General features: G+C 35.7%; 1 protein-coding gene across 1 annotated transcript in view; it reads left to right on the top strand.

Annotated features, from left to right (window-relative positions):
- Nucleotides 1–5425: 5425 nt before the first annotated feature.
- The window catches only part of LOC138186650 (trehalase), a 31414-nt gene continuing 16855 nt past the window's right edge, over nt 5426–19984 (top strand). The window contains exon 1 of the mRNA XM_069126718.1: nt 5426–5986. Within this exon, the coding sequence (XP_068982819.1) occupies nt 5880–5986 (107 nt within the window). The 5' untranslated portion in view covers nt 5426–5879. The remainder of the gene's footprint in view (nt 5987–19984) is intronic.

Here is a 19984-nt window from a genome sequence, read left to right as displayed (position 1 = left end):
TTCCGGATTTATATTGGAAAATTTTGTATTTTTTATCTTGACTTTTTGGTGTACGTGCACATTGAAATGTGACGACTCTAAAATTGCTCGCTATTCTTTTTTTTCAACTTGCTTCTAATCTTTCAAAATTACAACGAAATCACAATTAAATTATAAAAAAGAAAAAATAACATAGGAACGTTGTAACTTTTATCTCAATAAAAAATAAAAATCTGGACATATTGTCGCGACACGAGAAGATTTCGAAATTTGGTTATCTCAAATAAAATTTTGTTATATTCCAGCCTGGTAGTTCAGCATTCAATGTAAACATAAATGACAAGAGAAAACAGAATTTGGAAGGCATCGACTACATGGCAAAGTTGGACAATATTAAAATAAAAATCTAAAGTTATAATCTATAGTATTGTCACGAAACGAGAGGATTTAGAAATTTGATTAGTTCGAATTAAAGGTTTTTATTTGTCAGCTTGATGATTTGTTAAATATAAGCGTAAATGACAAGGAAAATAGAATTTGAAAGCCACCGACTACATGGACAAATCGGAAAATATCAAACACCGTGTGTCTTATATCACGATTGAACATACGTGATTGCAAAAATGATCCGATGTCCTTATGTAAGATTTGAACAGCTATCATGTTATTAAGAGTAATGCATCTTACATAAGATTGGAATTTTAAATGGCAATGCATCAATTTGTACTCGAAACCGCGTTTATAAATTTCAACATCGCCACAATTTATCTACGGCATCGATTAAAAATTAATTACAATCCTCTCGCGAATCAATGGCATAATTGAACGAAGATAAAACCGATGAAATATTGCAACCAATTACGAGTGTCAAACATTAATTTCAACGGCGATTCCAATTCTTCTCGTCACACATTTCACGTTGCATTTTTATTGTTTTTCAAACAAAGCGCACTATTTCACAAGGATGAAGTACAAATTATTCAGCCAGAGTTGAAATATGTTTGCAACACATTGGTGTAATGTTGTTACGTAACTCCGTTATATTATGGTATAACCAAATAATAAATGTAGGACTACAATTCTTAGGAAGTGTTACTCCAAGTGTTGTTCATACTGTGCATAATTTCTCAGACACTGCATTTCTTCGGCAGCTTTATTCCAAACGTTGTTAATACCATGCATAATTTCTCGTAAGCTGCGATGGATCATATTTTGTTTAAGGAAGCTTTAGTTCCGCTGTTTATTTTCAGCCATGATCTTCTTCCGCCAACGGAACTTGGATTAAGTGTGCATTAGAAAAAACTCGTCTCGAGGGATAATAAATAATAAATAGGACAATTATCATCTTACAATAACATCAAATGAGCTAAAAACTACTTAAACCTGTGTGTTTTACTGTAAGAATTCCAAGGTTGCTTCGTCACTTTTTCCTAGGAACTTATACAATATTTGTAGTCAAAAATTCCCACCATATATTTGTCCATGTTACCGTAACATCCGCCTATTTTTCTATAAGAAAAAAATCACAACTGACGGTACTGTAATTCCTTGAATGCGACCACTTAAAAAATGTCATCCTCTGTATTCCCTGAAATAAACTTTTTCTCGTGAATAAAGAAAAGTCCGGTTGCAGAAAGTTGACTTGGACAACTTCGTTCATTTTGATCTCGTGGTTCGTGCTAAGAACGTATTATTCATCGAGTGGCGTTTAGCAACTTAAAACAGATAGCTACAGCCGTCAGCTATATATTAGCTGTGATAAATAGAGTTTCCTATAATAAATTATTCGCAATTTTTTACGTAACACTAAGAACACTAATTGACAGTTCAATTATTCTACAAGCATTCTTCGTATATAAAACAAGATTTATCCGAAGAATCCCGATGATTATCGCAAATTTGCTTATTAATGTCTAAACCGTTACTGTTTTCGTGTGATTTACATAAACGTTGGCTAATTAACAGTGATTCTCCTAAACATAGTGTCAGATGTATCAGGTAAATATCAAATAACGATTTTTTTATAAAAGAAATTATGAATCATCATCGGATAATTGCTTGAACAGATAATTTTCTAAATAAAATAAACATTCGATTTGGGATATTGATTGATAATCGCCTTGTATTCTATTACGACAGCATATAAGATATTATCTGCTTCCCTAAAGGAATAAATCATTTTTTCTTCCTAATCTGAAATTCGTGAGCGATATTTAAGTGATTTACTATTGCAGTAATAATGATTTACAGTAATATTTTACACTCTGACATAACAACAGTGTAAAACGCGGCCACAAATAAACATTCTGAATAACTTTTGTAATTAATGTAATCTAAGGAGGAAATGCTTGAGCTATCTGGAATACGTGAGCTGCTTTACGGTGCGAGGCACATGATAAAAACTAGTAAATGTTCTCAATAACGATGTTGTAACGAAAAAGATCGAACAGAATTTTGAAAAAAGTTTGTCGAAACGAAAGCGCCTTTGGTCTGGGAATGCGATTGTAAAACGTGGAATTAACACAGTTATGAAGAGTATGAGCGAGATATCAACTGCAATACATTTCATTTCACTGTATATTTTCTGACAAAAAGCAAATGACGGAATAAAATTATTATCTATAGAATTATTTATTTTTCTTTAACGAATTTTAAAGAAAAATAAAAAGTTCCTTATTCCATAAAATTATTATGTATCTTTATTTTCCAATCTTTAGTAAAAGTGAGTACTAGAGTAAAAACGAGAGATGATTTAGGTATTTCAGTGCCTTAAGTTGCATCATCGATTCGAATCACGTATGGGAGCTTGTATTAAATCGACCGAAATTCACGGTGCCAAAAGGGAGATGTCGAATAATAAACAATTATTTACGTAATGCGCACACGTTCTCGTTAAGTAATGTTTAGTTTCAATTATGTATATTTCACGGACAAAATTAGAGGAAGACAATATCCGCGACCGTGTATGTAATAATAACAGGAATTAATCATAAAATTTGCCATCCACGAGTACACGGAACATAAACGACGGATGTTTATGCATTAATTGCAAAAATCTAAGATACCCAAGTGGCTAGAACGCACGCGATACGCCAAAATAATTAAATTACTAAAAATATAGTACTTGCAATATTTTGCGAATGAAATAAATTTCTGTTTAAGTTCTACTACTTTAACTAAAACATAAATTTGCATAAATACCAACAAACTGTTTCTTAACTTCCAGCTAAGTGTAATTTGCGATACATAATTACATGTCAACTAAAATATTAGGTTATTCATTTATTCAAAATAGGAAATTTATTCGAAGGGGAATTTTAAAAAAAAGGCGCTTATCAATGGTAATTCCGCACAGAAGACATGTAAAAACTAATATTGCAGATAAGGCATAGAATATTTAGACAAGTATATAAATTGTTGACTATTGAAAATGCTTTGCATGTTTCGCAATACGTCACAACAAATTTGTTTATCTTCTACGTACATCAAAGGAAAATAACTTCTGATTTTGTATTCGTCTCTACTCCTAAATTTAATGAATCCTACTTAGAAAATCATCGAAGAATATTAATTTTGAAGTAAATTTACTGTCAAATCTCTTCCTTTAAAATCACCAGTGAAATTTTCGTGATTATTAAGGTTCTGGCGGCGTGCGAGCGTACTAAAGCAAAACTCTAAATCTGTTCGTAATGAATGGATACAATTAGCACAATTTTCCCATCGTTCCCGTTGAGATTGTCTAGTATCTTCTCGTTGTCACGCTCTGTGGTCACTTGAATTATTCATGGGGATGAAAAAGATATTTTCATGAGGTGAATGCAAGTTGTCGTGGAACGATCGCTTTTAAAGAACAATTTGTTTAAACAGAGTAAATTACGGCACAATGTAACAAACACTCTTTACAAATTACAAAGTACAACAAATACAACAAACGGTAATAAATTTTATACCGTGGGAGATGCGTTCGTTCAAGACTTCTTTTTTTATGGCAACTGAAAAAGAATCTAATTACGTCTAATGAAAAGCTAAATCGCCTGGAATGTCTTCTGTGAGTCTTGTTAGAAGAAATAAACAGTTATACGGCAAGTTACGCGTTAAAATCGTTGCAGTCATAAAAAGACAGAAGAAAGAAGAAAATTATTCATCGTTCGAGAATATTTTTAATAGAAAAGTCGACTCGTTAATTTCTGTTCCCGTAACACAACTTTCCTTGAAGCGGCGTTTCTAACTCATCTGCAACGAAGCGTTAATCAGATGATATGATAATAATTGCAGTTCATCAGCATATAAGAAAACGAAATGATATAGAAGCAGTAATATTACGAGAGAGATCACGGAAAAATTTAATTTCCTTCCGTTCCTTAATAAACGTCCTGTAGCGTTTGAAAAGATTTCTTTTCACAAGAGTCGTTAGTTTTCTACGTTTCATACTTTTTCGCTTTGTACCCGAGTTTTCACGTGTTGGTGAGGAGAATCAGAAAAATGTTAAGATGAACGTGCACGTGACTCTTACGAATCGAATTTAGGTTTCGATAAATGACGAATTTGTTACGACACATTTCTGAAAAACGATGTCTGATGTAGGTAATTCTAAAATCATTATCGGATCTGAAAAATTCTTAAAGCATTCTTAAAGAATATTGGGTCGAGTTCAATCAATAACAGCTACCCATATCTTATCGAATCAAACCAAACAAACTTTCGAGTTTTCAGTTAATATCAATGAACCGATTATTATAATCATCCAACTTTTACCCCGAAAGACAGTAAACATCATAGTATTTCCGGGATGTGCAATAATCACACTGCACGTACCTATAGCAAAATCACTCAGGTCATCTGAATTTGATACTAGAATTCATTTACCTAAAACCTAGAGAGTGATAATTTTGTGCATCATTTGTCAAAGGCTGAAGTAATTGACGTGTTTTAAACAAAATTCCACACATAGTGAACTGTTACGAATAATTACAAAACATGATTAATGATTTTAAGTGGTGACATAAGGGGATAGAAACCATTCATAAAAATCGAAAAAAATTCACCGTTCGCACTAAAGGGCAACAGAAAAGGCGACAACGGTGAAAATGATCGTGTCCAAGATCCAGATATTATCAAGCACAGTAATCATTCCTTGTCTCATCAGGGCCTGATCAAAATTCCCCGAAGGAACATTAAGACAAATTCGGATGAAAGAATCACGGGCGATCCTTACGCGAGATCCTTGCACGATCGATCACAAATCCTTGTCACGTGCTGGCTAGGAAGAACAGGCAAAAAACTCTGCGTGAAGCCTTTCGCCTTGGTCGCTTAGGAAGATAAACGGTTAGTCGTCGCGGTCGCAAAGTTAATCGACAGCCAATCAGGCTGGGGGAGTATTCCGGTGTCAGACCAATGAACAAGCGACTCATTATCAACCGACCAGACTCATATAACCGATCGCGAGTTCCGTCAGTGTGCACAAAGGGTTCGGAAACTGAGGCTCCGTCGCGGGCTTCTTTCTCAGCGTTGTTGACCATCGTCTATTCTTGAACGATAAGAAGTGTAAAGTCGCGTGTCTCCGTTTATACATTGGTTGGTCGCTTTCGACATCAACAGTGTCCGAGCGAGCAGTCGTTTACACCACAGTGTGTCTCGCGTGCTGCAACCGCAAATAGCGAACTGTCAGCGGAAGGCCAAGCGCGATCGCCAGGAGCTGTGTTTGTAAGTGGCGCGCCACGCGTATCAGTCGGTCGGCTGATCGTCGAACGATTCGGCTGCGTGCTCTTGCTACTGGGTGAAAGAGTCTTGGGCTTGCTGGAAATCATCCACAGGCGTCAGAGTTGAACCAAGGGCCGAAGAGGTTCGTCGACTTTTAATCTGAGCTCACCAGCCGTGTGTGACTCCTTCCAGGAAGCACTATGCCAAGTGGACTTTTGATCGCTGTCGGCGTCATCGGTCTGATCGCTGCCTTGACCGATGCCGCCTCGATCGGACATGCCAGCGTCAAGGCCACGGACTGCTATAGGTGAGTGAAAGGGAAACAGCAAGCGTGTGCAAGGTGCCGCTCGAACCGCCTTCTTCCTGCCTGAAAAGCCTGCTTCCCCCATCGCGTAAGACTGCCAGCGCATGGTATACGCTCTTGGCCCATATACGCTTCCTTTCTTCCTACTTTCCCCCGATGAAGACTCGGTTTCTTTGTTCTTCCCTTTTCGTTCCTTTCCTTTTCTTTCTTCAATCTTTTGTCCAGTATCTTTGTTCCACCACGTTTTCTGTTCTTTGCCAATCGGGAATGAGGATTTGGAAAAGGGAACGTGGATTAGGCTCGAAAAATCGCGTTTACTTCTTGATAGATCAGGTAAAAGAAGAATTTGGGGTGGTCGATCATTCGGGCGAGTATTTTTAGATAGAGTAGGCGATTGTCTTGGTAATGGCTCGTGGGTTTTTTATCGGTTTGTAGAATTTCTGGGTATTTAGTTAAGGTGTTTCGTTCGGATTTACAAGGCTTCTGATTTCAAGCGATTTGCTATCACTTTAACAGCTGTTTCTGTCATCACTTTATAAGCTGTTATTTACTTGGATAGAAACACGCTTGTAAGACTTTATCCTTATCCTTATTAATTAGTTGAATTAAGAATAATTATGTGTAGAAATTCATGCATGCTAATAACGATTACGAATTCATAAAAATTGGAATCGGATTTACGCATAATTCTCATTCAAAATGTCGAACGTTCGATTAATTTTCATCAGTAACGTTCGTGTTTGTCAGTAATGTAAATGAGTTGACTGGAGCGAAAATACTACTTGTTCATTTGCATCGACGCAATCAATTATCGATACGAAACGTAAAGTCCCGTTCCTCTTTTATTAAAAAAAATATATATATAGATATTCCATTTTAATTTCACTTGAATCGTATCAATACTGGGTTTAAACAAAGAGAAACGAACAAAGTCAACGTCCCGTAAATACAACGATAATACTTGAAAGCGTATTTAACACTATAATATGTTTACATCAGTTTGTAATGCCGACTGTTTCTATATTTACGAGTGGTACTTTCCTTTCACCTTACTTGGAAAAAATATTTCGGCTGTCTATCGATTTGAATTTTTCTTACTCATGAATGGAAATCCTTTAACATCTACAATAGTATACGATACAAAAGTATAGACAGGGGCAGTCATTGAATTGCAATAAATTGTCAATAAATCATCTATCTACCCCATAAATATACTTGTTCATATAGCAGTGCATAAAATACAATGCTATTAAATCGTTTCTTAGAAAAATTTTGTCGAACGTAGAATTTAAAGTAAAATAAACACAAATATAGTTTTACTGGATACGGTTAGTATATATTGCATGCTTGTACATGCTGGTTTAATTACAAACGATAATATTCGCTTTGCAATTATTATACAAGAACGATGCAAATTTCCATTTTTTCTAGTCTTTTTAGAACGAACAAAAGTTCCAACGCGTAGTACCGTTGAAAATTCATATCTAAACAACTTCACTTTGCATTAGTACGAATTATCGCTATCTTATTCGTGGCCACAGCAGGGAAAGCACTGAAACCTCAGATAAACTTTGTTAATCTACTTTTACGTACGTGCACGAGCCTGATTGGCGATAAAAACAGAAATTCTGATATCATCGAGATATTATGTTTTATAATGATGTGGGAAGTAATAGAATATGGTCAGCACTTGAGTCGATTGCTATAAACACACACCATGTATCCTTGCATTCATATATTTTCGTATTCTTTTTTTTTCTTTTTATTAAGGTAAACGTAGCGATTGCAAATTTGTTACTAATAAATGCACACGTGTTTATATTCCGGAAATATTCTGAAAATTAAACGGATTTATTGTTCCAAAAATTTTCTTGAGTTGTTGGAACTTACAAAAATTTCAAACATGACGGTTCTGGAATCTAGCACAGATTTATAAATTAAAAAGAATTTTCTTTCAAACGTACGTTTCTCTGTCAAATCAATTGTAAGGTGAAAATAAATATCGACTCGATAAAATCAATTTCTCGTAATCTATTCTTACGATTGTAGTTCAACAAAAATAGAACTCCGTTTCAAGATAAGTTTCCTCCTTCGGAAATTTGATGAATGAATTTAATAGATTCCAGTTTTCTTTAGAAAGAGTTAATTTACGATTTATTTATTGCATGCTACGTCGATGCAAGGTTGGCATCCATTCCAATCCCGTAAATGCACGTTCGTTAGGAGCAGCATACTTGGTTATCTTTTTTACGCAATCGTTTCACGCATCCACGAGTATCATTATGCTCGGCTTTTTGCCGACATTAAACTGTATGGGAAAACAACAAAAAATGACGAGATAAGTGGGAACAGTATGAGTAGGCTAGTGCTAATGAGATCGATAAGATTACAATAATTTCTCGCGAAAGTACGCTTTGTACGCACTGCTCGTGATTTTGAAAAGCCGCGATGATTGTTGTTGGACACCTGTATTTGTACCGTATGATAATGCAAAACAGATACACGATTTCGTTTATGCTCGTTCTGAACACGAAAAGTAAATACTGAGAAATTTTTTGTGCGATTTGTAGCTGTAAAAGGAAAAATTAATATTATGATATATTTGAAAAATTTGTATTCAAGTTCTCGTTATTTTATGTATCGCAAATCTGTTCTTGGAAAAAGTATTTTGTTGTGAAACACTGTACATTTCTTGATAATACCGTTATCGGAAAACATACTATAATTGATACAAATATCGACCTTATTTGTTTAATTCACGAGCGATAAATTATGCAATGATGCATTTTTGTAGAGTCATAGACCATTGGTATCTCCGTAGATAAAATGTTAGTAATGACTGCACAAAAGTGGCAGGAATAAAAATTATCATTAATATTTATTTTCCGGTATTATACCGGCAAGATAATATTTTCAACAATAATTTATTCAGTTTTAACTGAACAATACCGTTATAGTTATAAGGAAACAATAATATTTCTTCAAATGTCGTTCCTGATAACAACATATTTTCAGCCTGTTCTAAAACTTTCGGAAACACGTGTCTTTAAAGAACTCCGAATGATAATTTTTCTTTTATGCTGCCGGCGATTACTGTATTGTTAAACTGTTAAATTGTGGCGTTAAACTGTGTTGTTTAGAACTATAATAGTCAATTACTCCGGAATAGATAAGCATACCATCTTCATCAATCAAATATCCCATCAGATCAATCGGTATGAGCGGCTCATTTTAATGTAACGCATTTCGAGCACGTGCATAGTATTTGACCATTCATGCTTGCATGCGACTCGTTGACCAAGGGCATGATATAAGCGTTATCAATTTCCAATGCAGACAAATTATCATTTATCGTACGCCTCTGTTTATCTGTATTATCGCTTTAATGAACACATTGATGTTGCAAATAAAGGAATATTTTTTAATTCGTCCCCTTTTGGTTAATCTCCGCGACTTTATTACAGTGCGAGAGATTTAAAGTAGTATATCACTTTCTTCCTTCTAATTGAATCTACTTTTATTCCTCGTTAATCCCATTCTTAATAAGAGCTCTGCAACAATATATTTACCAAGAGAATTAGGTTACCCTTATCTTCGCAAATAAATCGATAATTATCGACCATCGATGTTGATATGTCGTTTCTTCATTTTTATTTTTAACGATGATACTTCTTAGTCGCACATTCGTTTCGAGAAAAATTATTTCTTCAGTCAAACGATTGCTCCAATTCGATTCAGAATCTGATTTCTCCGATCGATGATCGAGCGAAAGAAACGCGAACGAGAAACGGCATGCGCGAAAGAACCGTAGTAGACTCGTTCACCAATGCAAGCTAAAACAAACGAGAGGCACTGGTACAGCACTTTCGACGCTATTAGATATAATTGAACCGACCTCATTATCGCACTGTGAATTCAGTTCAATGGCTTACCTTCGAGTTTAAGATTAATTCATAATTCGCTACCGACCTGATGCACGGTTTCCATCTTTTTCTTTTTTCACCCATTTTGCAACTTTGTAGCGTAAAGGATACAAATTTCCTACTCTCCTGCGAGCAGTTTTAAGAGAATCATCGTACAATTCTACTTTCTTATATTCGACGAAATAATCGAGAACTGCAATTTAGTCGATATAGACTCTACAATCAGCATTTTTGGGCTAAGATATGACATTGCACTTATTTTTAACATTGACTTAAACCATCCCTATTTTACGTTAAAGCAAATTTACATTCCTCTCTAAATCAATCTACCTTCGAATAGAAGTTTCTCCCAACAAATACTGTACGGAAACATAAGTCCCAAAAGTCAAATGTATTCTCCTTAACATTGATTGTACGTAAGCTCGTTGTATTCTCCTGGAACCAATTTCTATTCCCCTCTGATTATCGATTCGCTCTCGAACAAAATCGTCCTTGTTCCTCGCCAACGAACATAACACGGAGACATATCTATTTCCCATAAATTTAAAAGCAAGTATTGTTCTTAAAACGTTGATTAAGATCACCCATTGAATATTCACGAGAATTTTGATTCCCCTCTGGACATTTGATTCGCCTGAGAATTCGCTGAGCCGTTCAACCGGACCGCGATGATGGTAGAAAGTTGGAATCTCGGATTTCCAGAGATTTCAGAGCGGGAGAATGGCGTAACTTCTCCAAGTCATCGCAGAAGAAAGAAGAGGTAACTTGTTCAAAAAAATTTCGCGTCGTTTCAACGGTTGAATTGGCGGCAGGATTTGAAAGCATCCCGGTTTCTCCTTTCATTTTGGTAGCACGAGACGTCATTTCCAATGGAAGTACAACCATTTCGGTCTGGTATAATGTCGCCATAAAGGGTCAGGTTTACGATCCCGATGAAAGCCGGCTCGTCGATATCCCATAAATTCACGACACAGGTTGTTGCCAAGGCAAAGTGTCCAATGATAACGGCACCGTTCGTCTCGTTACAAGTCGGATTATAATCTAAGAACCTATAGAATTCGTGTTTAATTCCGTCAAATGGATCGTAACACGTAGAAAGAACAATAAATTCGGATGATTCAACGCATGAAAAGGATCGTGACGAATAATAGTTATTAACGATGATAAAATTGAAAGGATTGATTACGATATTATTGATATTGGTACATGGTGATAGATATTGATTCCTTAGAGATGTACGACCCCTTTCGCTAGGATTGGAGCACTGCCATGAATTATTACGTCGTTTGAAATGAAATATTCATTATTTTATGACACTTCGTGTTCATTATCTTTCAACAAAGGGAATTAATTGAGTAGTTAATATTCTCAAGTATTAGTTGTAGTTGCGATATTACGTGCGATATACATGTACATATGTATATATGCTAGTTAAGAAGTATGTAATACTTCGCGTGCAAAGCATTCGAATAAATGGTTATCATCGGTATAGAGAAGGTGTGTGCATTTATATAACCAAGAATAATATTCCTTCTTGAGAAAAATTTACCTCTATTATCGCTTAGATGCGCCGCGTAAATCACGCACTCTTTAAACGAACATATACCTACTTCATAACAGGATTTACTGTATATAACGCAGCTTCTCAAAACTCGATATAAGGGGTATTATTAAAATTCGAGGAACGACGTTCGCGAAACATTCTTTTCTAGGAATACATACTTTAGTAAGGGAAGAATACGTATCAGCTGTATAAACTCTTTACATAATTTTTTGTGCAAACTCGTGATATTTTACATTTATTCGAGGATCTTAGACATTCTTAGATGAAGAAATACCTTGGAAAAATTGAATATTCTTCTTCTTAAATGCTAGAATTCTCAGAATGATTGGAATAATTGTATTTGTAAAAAAAGTACTATTTGTACATTCGTAAATCAGTCTGACAAAATAATCTTTCCTGAACGCTTAGGCAGGTATTTCCTTGTGGCTTGATATACGTTCGCTACGTACTAACGTAGAACAGCAATCATACGTCAAACTTTTCTTCATAAATTCACCGATTTGCTAACATTCAAAGAGATACAGGAAGGAATGTATTCATGTCGTCATGTATTATGGAGGAAAGCGATGAAGAACGGATTGAAGGTTGTTTCAAGAGGTGCACACGAACCGCGGTATTTTCCTCGTAGGATCAAAGATGCGCCAATAAAAAGGACCAAGCACGAGTACATTGAAATTCTTATTACGTGACGAGCTCTTATACGCGAGTACCTTTGTAGGGCGTTAGACTGTTAGAAATATATCGCGCGTCGAAAGAAGAAACGGAATGGACCGATGAAACGTGGGAAATAGAACGGACGAATTTTATTGCTTCGGCATGCTGAAGATATCGGTGGAAATTATTTCGCAGCTGTTCGAGCTCATAAAAACTTGCAGATCTATATGTCTTGAGCAATAAGCCGGTACTAGCAGTAAAATATGGTCCCAGCTGCATAAAGTGTCAAATTTAAATGAGAACACAGGGAAATAAATATTATCGAGAATTTTCTCTTCAAGTTTCAACGTTTCAGTATTTCGTCTATCTTCGAAGTCATCCTGCTCTCCAAGATCTTGGCTGTGTAAAAATGTTTATAATTATGATTGTGAATCGATCAGACATCTAAAGAAGTGAAACTCCAGGCATGTCCTTGTCATGAATTTGTTACGAAACGTTGCTTGTCCTACTCAACATAGGTAAGCAGCCGATAATGGCGTTTTATATTAGATTGTCTCTTAGAACCAGTCCATTGGGACATATAACGGCGTTACCGTTGATATACTTGCACAAAGCTTTGTGTTGCTTTAATTATCCAGGAAATAATCAGAATCTCCCTGTGCTAAAGAATTTTTTCTTGTTTTACTTGATTATTCAGGAATTGCTTGAATCTTAAAATATTCGTGCGATTCGTGGAAGCTGCCAATATCGGAATTCAGAAATTAATTTAGAAGAATAACAGTATTTATATGTACTCACTTTAAGTCGATAATATCAGGATGCCAAAATTCTGTACAATTTGCGAGGAATGTAACTAGGTTCGTCAAACGAATCAGGTTTGTAGATCAGATTTTCTAATAAGAATCTAGCCACGTATTAACACGCTCCAGCAAGATCCATGACAATTCCTGAAAATAGCATTGCTCCAAAACGAGGAACATTTAAAAGGAACGTGATAAGGGTGCACCGAATGCCGGAAAATTGCTAGGACAAAATACAGGCTGCGAAAATGGAACGAAGATAAAAGCGGACGGTTAAAAAAGCAAAAAGATAGAAGTAGTATGAACCGTTGATTCTAGACCAGCAAGGACAGTTACTAATTTCTTGCTGTCTCTGTCGGTACATAAGGAGGCATAGTCGTGCAAATTTTTGCTCCATTACGAAAAGTATCGAGCTTGAAAAATTTTAGGAAGCTTGGTTGACGCTTGGAAATTTCCCTCGACGCTTCATTTCTCTCCGGCTGCTCGTCATAACTGAGCTATCTGCTTTTCGATATACTCTTCGCCTTTTTGTTCCGTTGATAGGAATAGTTTCGAATATTTACACCGCTCGTCTGTCCTTTAATCGAAATATCTTCCATTCAAAAGTCGGTGATCATTTAGATTTATCCGTATCGAATGTTGATTAATTCCAGTAATCAGATGGGAACCAATTTTCTTTTTAATGTTTTCAGCGTGATTTATTTAGATTTATACATTTCATCATTTGCAATTCCTGCTTTCAATTATAATCTTTATGCACTCTGCATACCATTTTCGAAATTCATTTCGTGCTCCGATAGATACGAACGCATGGAATATTAACGATAAAGAAGAGCAACGAAAAAGAGATACGTGGATGAGGAAAGACTCCGTTTGTGGAAGAAATTTTCCATCCCGTGTAGCGGCGAAGATCTTGCTAGATCAATCTGTTGAGACTTTCGTCTGACGGTGGTTGATGAAGACAGAATAAATCGAAGGAAAATCGTCGCAAGAAGGAAAACTGAAGGAGAAATAGACAAGCGCGATCGACTCTTCAATTGACCCGTGAAACCCCGGAATAGTTCAATCTCGTATCGAGAAGGTGATAAGGCAGGGTGAAAAGGTCAAATTACTTCGATCAAGAAATCAATTCGATTTGCTTCTTGCCCGAGTCGATTCATAAAAAGGAAGTTAGTCTCCGGAGAATCTCGCTGACGTTCGATCGACGTTCAATTCGAAATTCGAAAAAAGCATGCGGAAACTCTTTAACGAAATATCACCAACCAAAATATGAAGGACCAAGTTAGAAGGGACTTCTAGAAAAACGATTGCTTCTTTATTGCAGGAATATTTAATTATGCGTATCTGTCTCGTAAATAATAACGCGATAACAATTTAATTACACACAATGATTCTTACCTTGCACGATAACACTCTACCAACGGCAGTAATTCAATAATTTTTATTTTCTCTCTCTAAAAGTTCTGCTACTCACTCTCAGCTCTAACCCGACAGTAGAGAATTTCTCTTTTTGTAAAAAATCGAAAAGGAAGAGCAAAAAGATAATAAAGAGTACTTATATTATGCGATTTTTTACAGTTGTCGCGAATTTTACGGTATATTGATTTGACCTAAAAGCCCCGTGAACTTCTCTCAAAGTAAAATATCATTGGCAGCGAACGTATCGAATTCTATTATCGACTTAAATTTCTCAGCATTTTACCTGTTGCTCCTATAGATCCAGGTTTACCTGTACGATAAAGCACACTCAACTCACGTTACACACGGTGCATCTTTGAAACGAGTCTGGCGACACTCAAGCTCTTAAAGCTGAATACACAACTTTGTCGCGTTTTACTTGTTTTTCTTTTTTTTTTTTTTTTCAACCACCCGATTCCTCAAAGACATCGTATCCGGGAAATCGACGTGCAAACAAAATTACAGAATTCTACCGAGCAAATTTACAACCATCCAATCGGGTCGGGTACTGAATACCGACCGATTACAAACGATAAATTTTTCGCGTGTCGCAAAATTATCCGACGAATGTAATTTCCACATTATCAATAGTATATCTTGTGTCCCTTTTTATTGACGTCAAATTGCAAATCTTGCAAACAGAATTGCTCGAAAATTACTTTTACGTACATGCATAATAGCGAATGAAATCGCTGTGATATAAAGCTTTCGCGAAGAGTATTTGTTAAAATATGATTCGAAAATGCTTTTCCGAATTATGTTCCGTATCGCTGAGAAAATTAACGCATAATCAAATATAAATGAAAATTTCAACGTGTTTCATATAAAGTAATGTTATTTCAACGACGTACAAATTGCGTACCGATTCTCAAAGAGAAACAGCGAGCTGTACGTTTAAAAGGATTTCCGTTACGTGAATGGATAGCTAGCGTCCTAGGACACCGTTTCGAGGATTGTTCTATCAACGCTTTTATTCTCCGATTGAAGATAGGAGAAGATTCTTGACTGTGATCTTGACTGTGTTCGGTAAAATCAGCGAACGATACACCGAATGAATTCTGCGAACGAACGTAATGTATAAAAGCACGCTTACCATAGAACCTTCATTACGGAAATTGAAAAGGATGGCAAAGCTGTTGAAATTAAGTACCATACGACTAAGTTGCGCTAAATAAAAGCATAATTGAATGATTAATATCACGGGTATGGTATTGTGGTATAGGTGTCTCGCAACGGTTTGTGTTGAGTTACTCAATTTTTGTGTAATTTATATTCTATTTGACCTGGTTACCATTTTTCCACTTGTTGCGTGAAAAATATGCAATTCGTGTAAATATCTTGACGTTTGGAAATATGTAGAGGTTGTTTACAAGTAGAATAATACTTTATCTGCAATTCTGTGATTAATACGTACTACTTCATAATTCTAACTATGTAGCCATACGACAATCGTGGAAATTGCCATTACCACAAGTGTACGTTCGATTATATATATATACTTGCGTTTTAAGATTTTTTACAATTGAAGCTATTCAAACGCTGAGATCTTCCATTGCTGTCTCCGTTCAACGTGAGATTAATCGAAACGAATACGAAATATATTGCAACAGAATTCCCGAAAGTGGAATATAACAATATAAAACAATACACCGGTGTTATTTCCCAACGCTTTCTTCCTTATCAATCTGCTGCCACCCTCGAATCACCTTGTTTCTCTGAAATATATTGCCTTCTAGTTAGCAGGTAAGCCACAAAACCATTGTTCTTCGTGCAATTTACTTGGCTTATCAGCCAATTGGTCGCTTTAGAGACTTCCAATTACGTGAACAGTCGCTGTTAACCATCCGACTCGATCCAATTCAGTTCACAGTTTTAATCCTCGCCAATGCTGGATATATTGATCTGTGTACCACCCCAGGATACTCTTAACAATAATCCAGAAATCGGTAATGGTTCCTTAGGCAAAGACCTTAAGCGTGTACGCATTGTCCATAAATACGTATTATCCGTTAAATGAAAATAAATCTCGCTGTTCGTTTCATTGGTTTGTTTTATCATTCTCCATACAACGATGACGATTTACGAAACGTCCCACGAATTCGATATTCGAACGATATTCTGTAATTAATGGTACAATTAATAGCTTGAAGTTATGGAATAAAATTATTTTATAGGAGGTTTTTTTTTCAAGTAAATTCACTTAATGCTTGTCTATGCGCTTCATTATGCCCTAATTTAGAAGTTCTCGTTGTTAAATGCTATCTCTATATACTTCTGCTTGTGTTTATTGCTTTAGATAATGTAGAACAACGCACGATGAATTTTATTAGCTTAGAGATTATTTAAACTGTTCCTATTCCATCGAATACGCGATACTTTCCAGTGCGCACTTTATTTTATCTCGACTTGTACGATCGATGCTTGTACTTTTTTCAGGATATACAACCGATTTTCTATCAAGTCTAGTGATAGCCACGATCGTCCAGATCGTAAAAAATGTTTTTTAGGCTTATATCAACGAGGTAAAGCGAATATTAAAGTTGATTTAAAGAATATTATATAGCCAAAACAATTACAACTTTTGGGATCATGGAAGGAGAAAGTTTAATCCGTTTTAAGACGTGAATCTTGGTAACTTGAAACGTCTATAGACGTTTCTGCAAGCAGAAAATTACGTCGTTTCGTGGATCGTGGATCATTTTACGAGGGAACACGAGATTACTGGAATTCCGGTTTGATCGGAGTTTCTTAACGGTCCTGGATCGAGCTTCGCACTTAATTGACCGGTCGTCTTGTTGCTAATTTACGAGATACTTTACAGAATTTGATGGTCGAATAAGTATGGTTTACACGAGTTGTCTGTGATTCGCGTTTTCATGGCGATTCGCCAAGAGCTTTTGCGTAATTTATGTCCGTGAAATTTACGATATCAGCCAGATTTGGTTTCAAGTTTAATCATTTTGAGCAAACGACTACGATTGACTCGCCGTTTGATACTCTGATTTCGATCAGACCATCGCTTTCTTTCAGTGGTTTCATGGTTTTCCAGATTGGTAGATAATTATCGTGGTAACAGGACTTTCTCTTAACTTTTTATCGTGCGGACTTTTCGTGAGAAATCAACGTCCCAAATTCAACAATTTTTTTGAGGATTCTGTAACGAAATATCTAATATTATAGATATTAAATATTATATATTGTTCTGGTATTTATTATTAAATTCTAAGTAAAATTATTTATTTAAATAAGATTTTATCGTGCTCCCAAAGATAATTTTTAGCTTTGGAATCGATGTAGATCAGAAGGATATTTTTATAAAATGCTTTTCCATTTCTAAGATTTAACATAATTTCCCATCTTTCTCCCAGCTTGTCGTATAATAGCGTCGTGGGAAAATCCACCTTATAATCCCATAATCATAATCACTGTCATTACAAGAATATATAAGAACGTGCGAGGTGTTTAATAAACGGACATAATAGCGTTATTGACCGTTTAAACACGGAAACAACCATAATTCAACCCCTTTGATACTTTTGTTTTATCGCAGTTAGAATTTCAAACGTCTCATAGGTTCATCTCTGGTGTTATATTACTTCGTTTGCATATTATTTACAAAATCATCTATCATCAAATGTGCGTGCTATGCTACTCTTGCTCGAACTTTCCTATCGTCTACTTCCAAGGGATGTAAAAATATACAAAAGTCGTGATACTTGGCAAAGTTACTTGGAGAACTTTGAATATTATTTACGACACTGTATGCATAATATCTTGACACAGCCCGCTGCATAATTCTTTAAACAGGAATATTTATCCCTTCTTGCTGGAAATAAGGTCATCTCTTACTGACGTATGCGCGTAAAATTTATTTTAGTGAGAAAATTTTTCTTTGACTCTTCTTAACTGTTAATCTTATTTTCAACTTTTTAAACGCAGATTTAACTATTTTCAGTCGCAATAAGAATACATGGCTCGACATTTATCTTTTTCAGAATTAATCTTATCAATTCGATTCCAGTGTATCTTTTAATGTTTACTTACTTTTTCAACAGTCAATAATATAATTCAACGATCAACAATATAAAAATCTCTTATGGAATTTGCAATACATACAATCATAGTACGTATAAATACATACAAAAGTACCGCGGTATTACCGCAAACCAGTTTTAACCTTAGTCTTTACCACTTTTAGGTCAAGTTTTCATCATCGCTATCTATCATTCTAGATTCATGAAATATAACTTGGCGACGCGTCTAATAAACATATAACCGAGTTCCTCCCGATCAAGGTAACTGACATAATTTCCTTGGAGGAAGTTAGCTACTCATATTTCAAAGTTTGAATGTAGTTCGTTGTTGAAAAGTATATACCTGCCTGACCTTAAGCGGCGTTTCTCTGACAGAGAGCATCATCCGAAATTCCTCAGAGGCGAAGAGTTAGTCGCAGCGTGGAAATGTTGCGAGGGCGTGTATCTCAAATTACAAGGGAAAGCAGATTTAGTTCAGCGAGCAACCGCGAATCCTCATTCGCTGAAGATGTAACGAAATTTGTTAGACACGCGAAACTTTCCGAGATACTCGATTCAAGTCTACAGATTTGTATCTCGAAATTTGCCTTTAGTTGTTATTTAATAATTGCCTTCCCTCTTTCATATTAATTTTCTTTATTCGTTCTGACCGACGAGTATCGCGAAACTTTATCGATGTATCGTTGATAATAGATTTGTAGAGGCAAAGAGGAAACGATCGAAAGAAAGAACAAGTCAAATACCCTAACGCGAGTAATTTGTCTCTCCAGTTGAAAACCATAATAAAGTGGACTGATAAAATATATCATACACCGTAACAAGCCAATTTTCTTGATAATTGTCATATGATATATGTATAATGGTAATAGTATATCACAAATTCTATGTAATCCCAATTTTGATTAATTTATTTTATACATCTTGTACGATTTAAGTGGTAGAATATTATAAACATACTTCATTTCGAACCTCGCAAGGGACTCGAATTTAAGAGGCAATTTATTCTGGATTATATCCCACGGATCCAGATAAAATATGTGTGTGTGTGTCTGTGTCAGAGAGAGAGAAAGAGAAGTGTTGAATATGTCGATTGAAGGAACCCCGGAGGAATCTTTTTTAAAGCGGAATTCACCATCTTTTCTCTGCTTGAAGCTCGTCTGATGTCGATTTCACGAAATAACCTTAATTAATTAAGGAGAGCTCTCGAAACATTATCAGCCGGTCAAATAGACAAAAAAGAAACAAAGGGCTTGGGGGAAAGACATAATCGAGGCAGGGCTTCGTAATGATGATTCGTCGTTTGCTTTTTATTCAAGAATATCGGTTATCGGTATTGAAGGGCGATGGTTTTACACGAAACCATGCAAAACCTTTAAGAGCTCTCAGAAAATTGAGACAAAACCTGAAGGGAGCTTACTAATCGAACATCTCGCGTTTCCTAAAGTTACTTTATAAATTTTCATTATATGTAAAATATATACGTAGCTTGAGGGTTCATGAAACATGTATAGGAATTTTTATGACGAGATTGCGAAGAAATTTCGATCCCAAACGGGTGCGTAATTCTC

This window comes from Bombus flavifrons, chromosome 14 (genome assembly GCF_040668555.2).
Source record: "Bombus flavifrons isolate JBK064 chromosome 14, iyBomFlav1_principal, whole genome shotgun sequence".
Classification (NCBI taxonomy): domain Eukaryota; kingdom Metazoa; phylum Arthropoda; class Insecta; order Hymenoptera; family Apidae; genus Bombus; species Bombus flavifrons.
The sequence above is the reverse complement of the archived record's forward strand: the minus strand, read 5'-3'. Positions and strand labels throughout refer to the sequence as shown.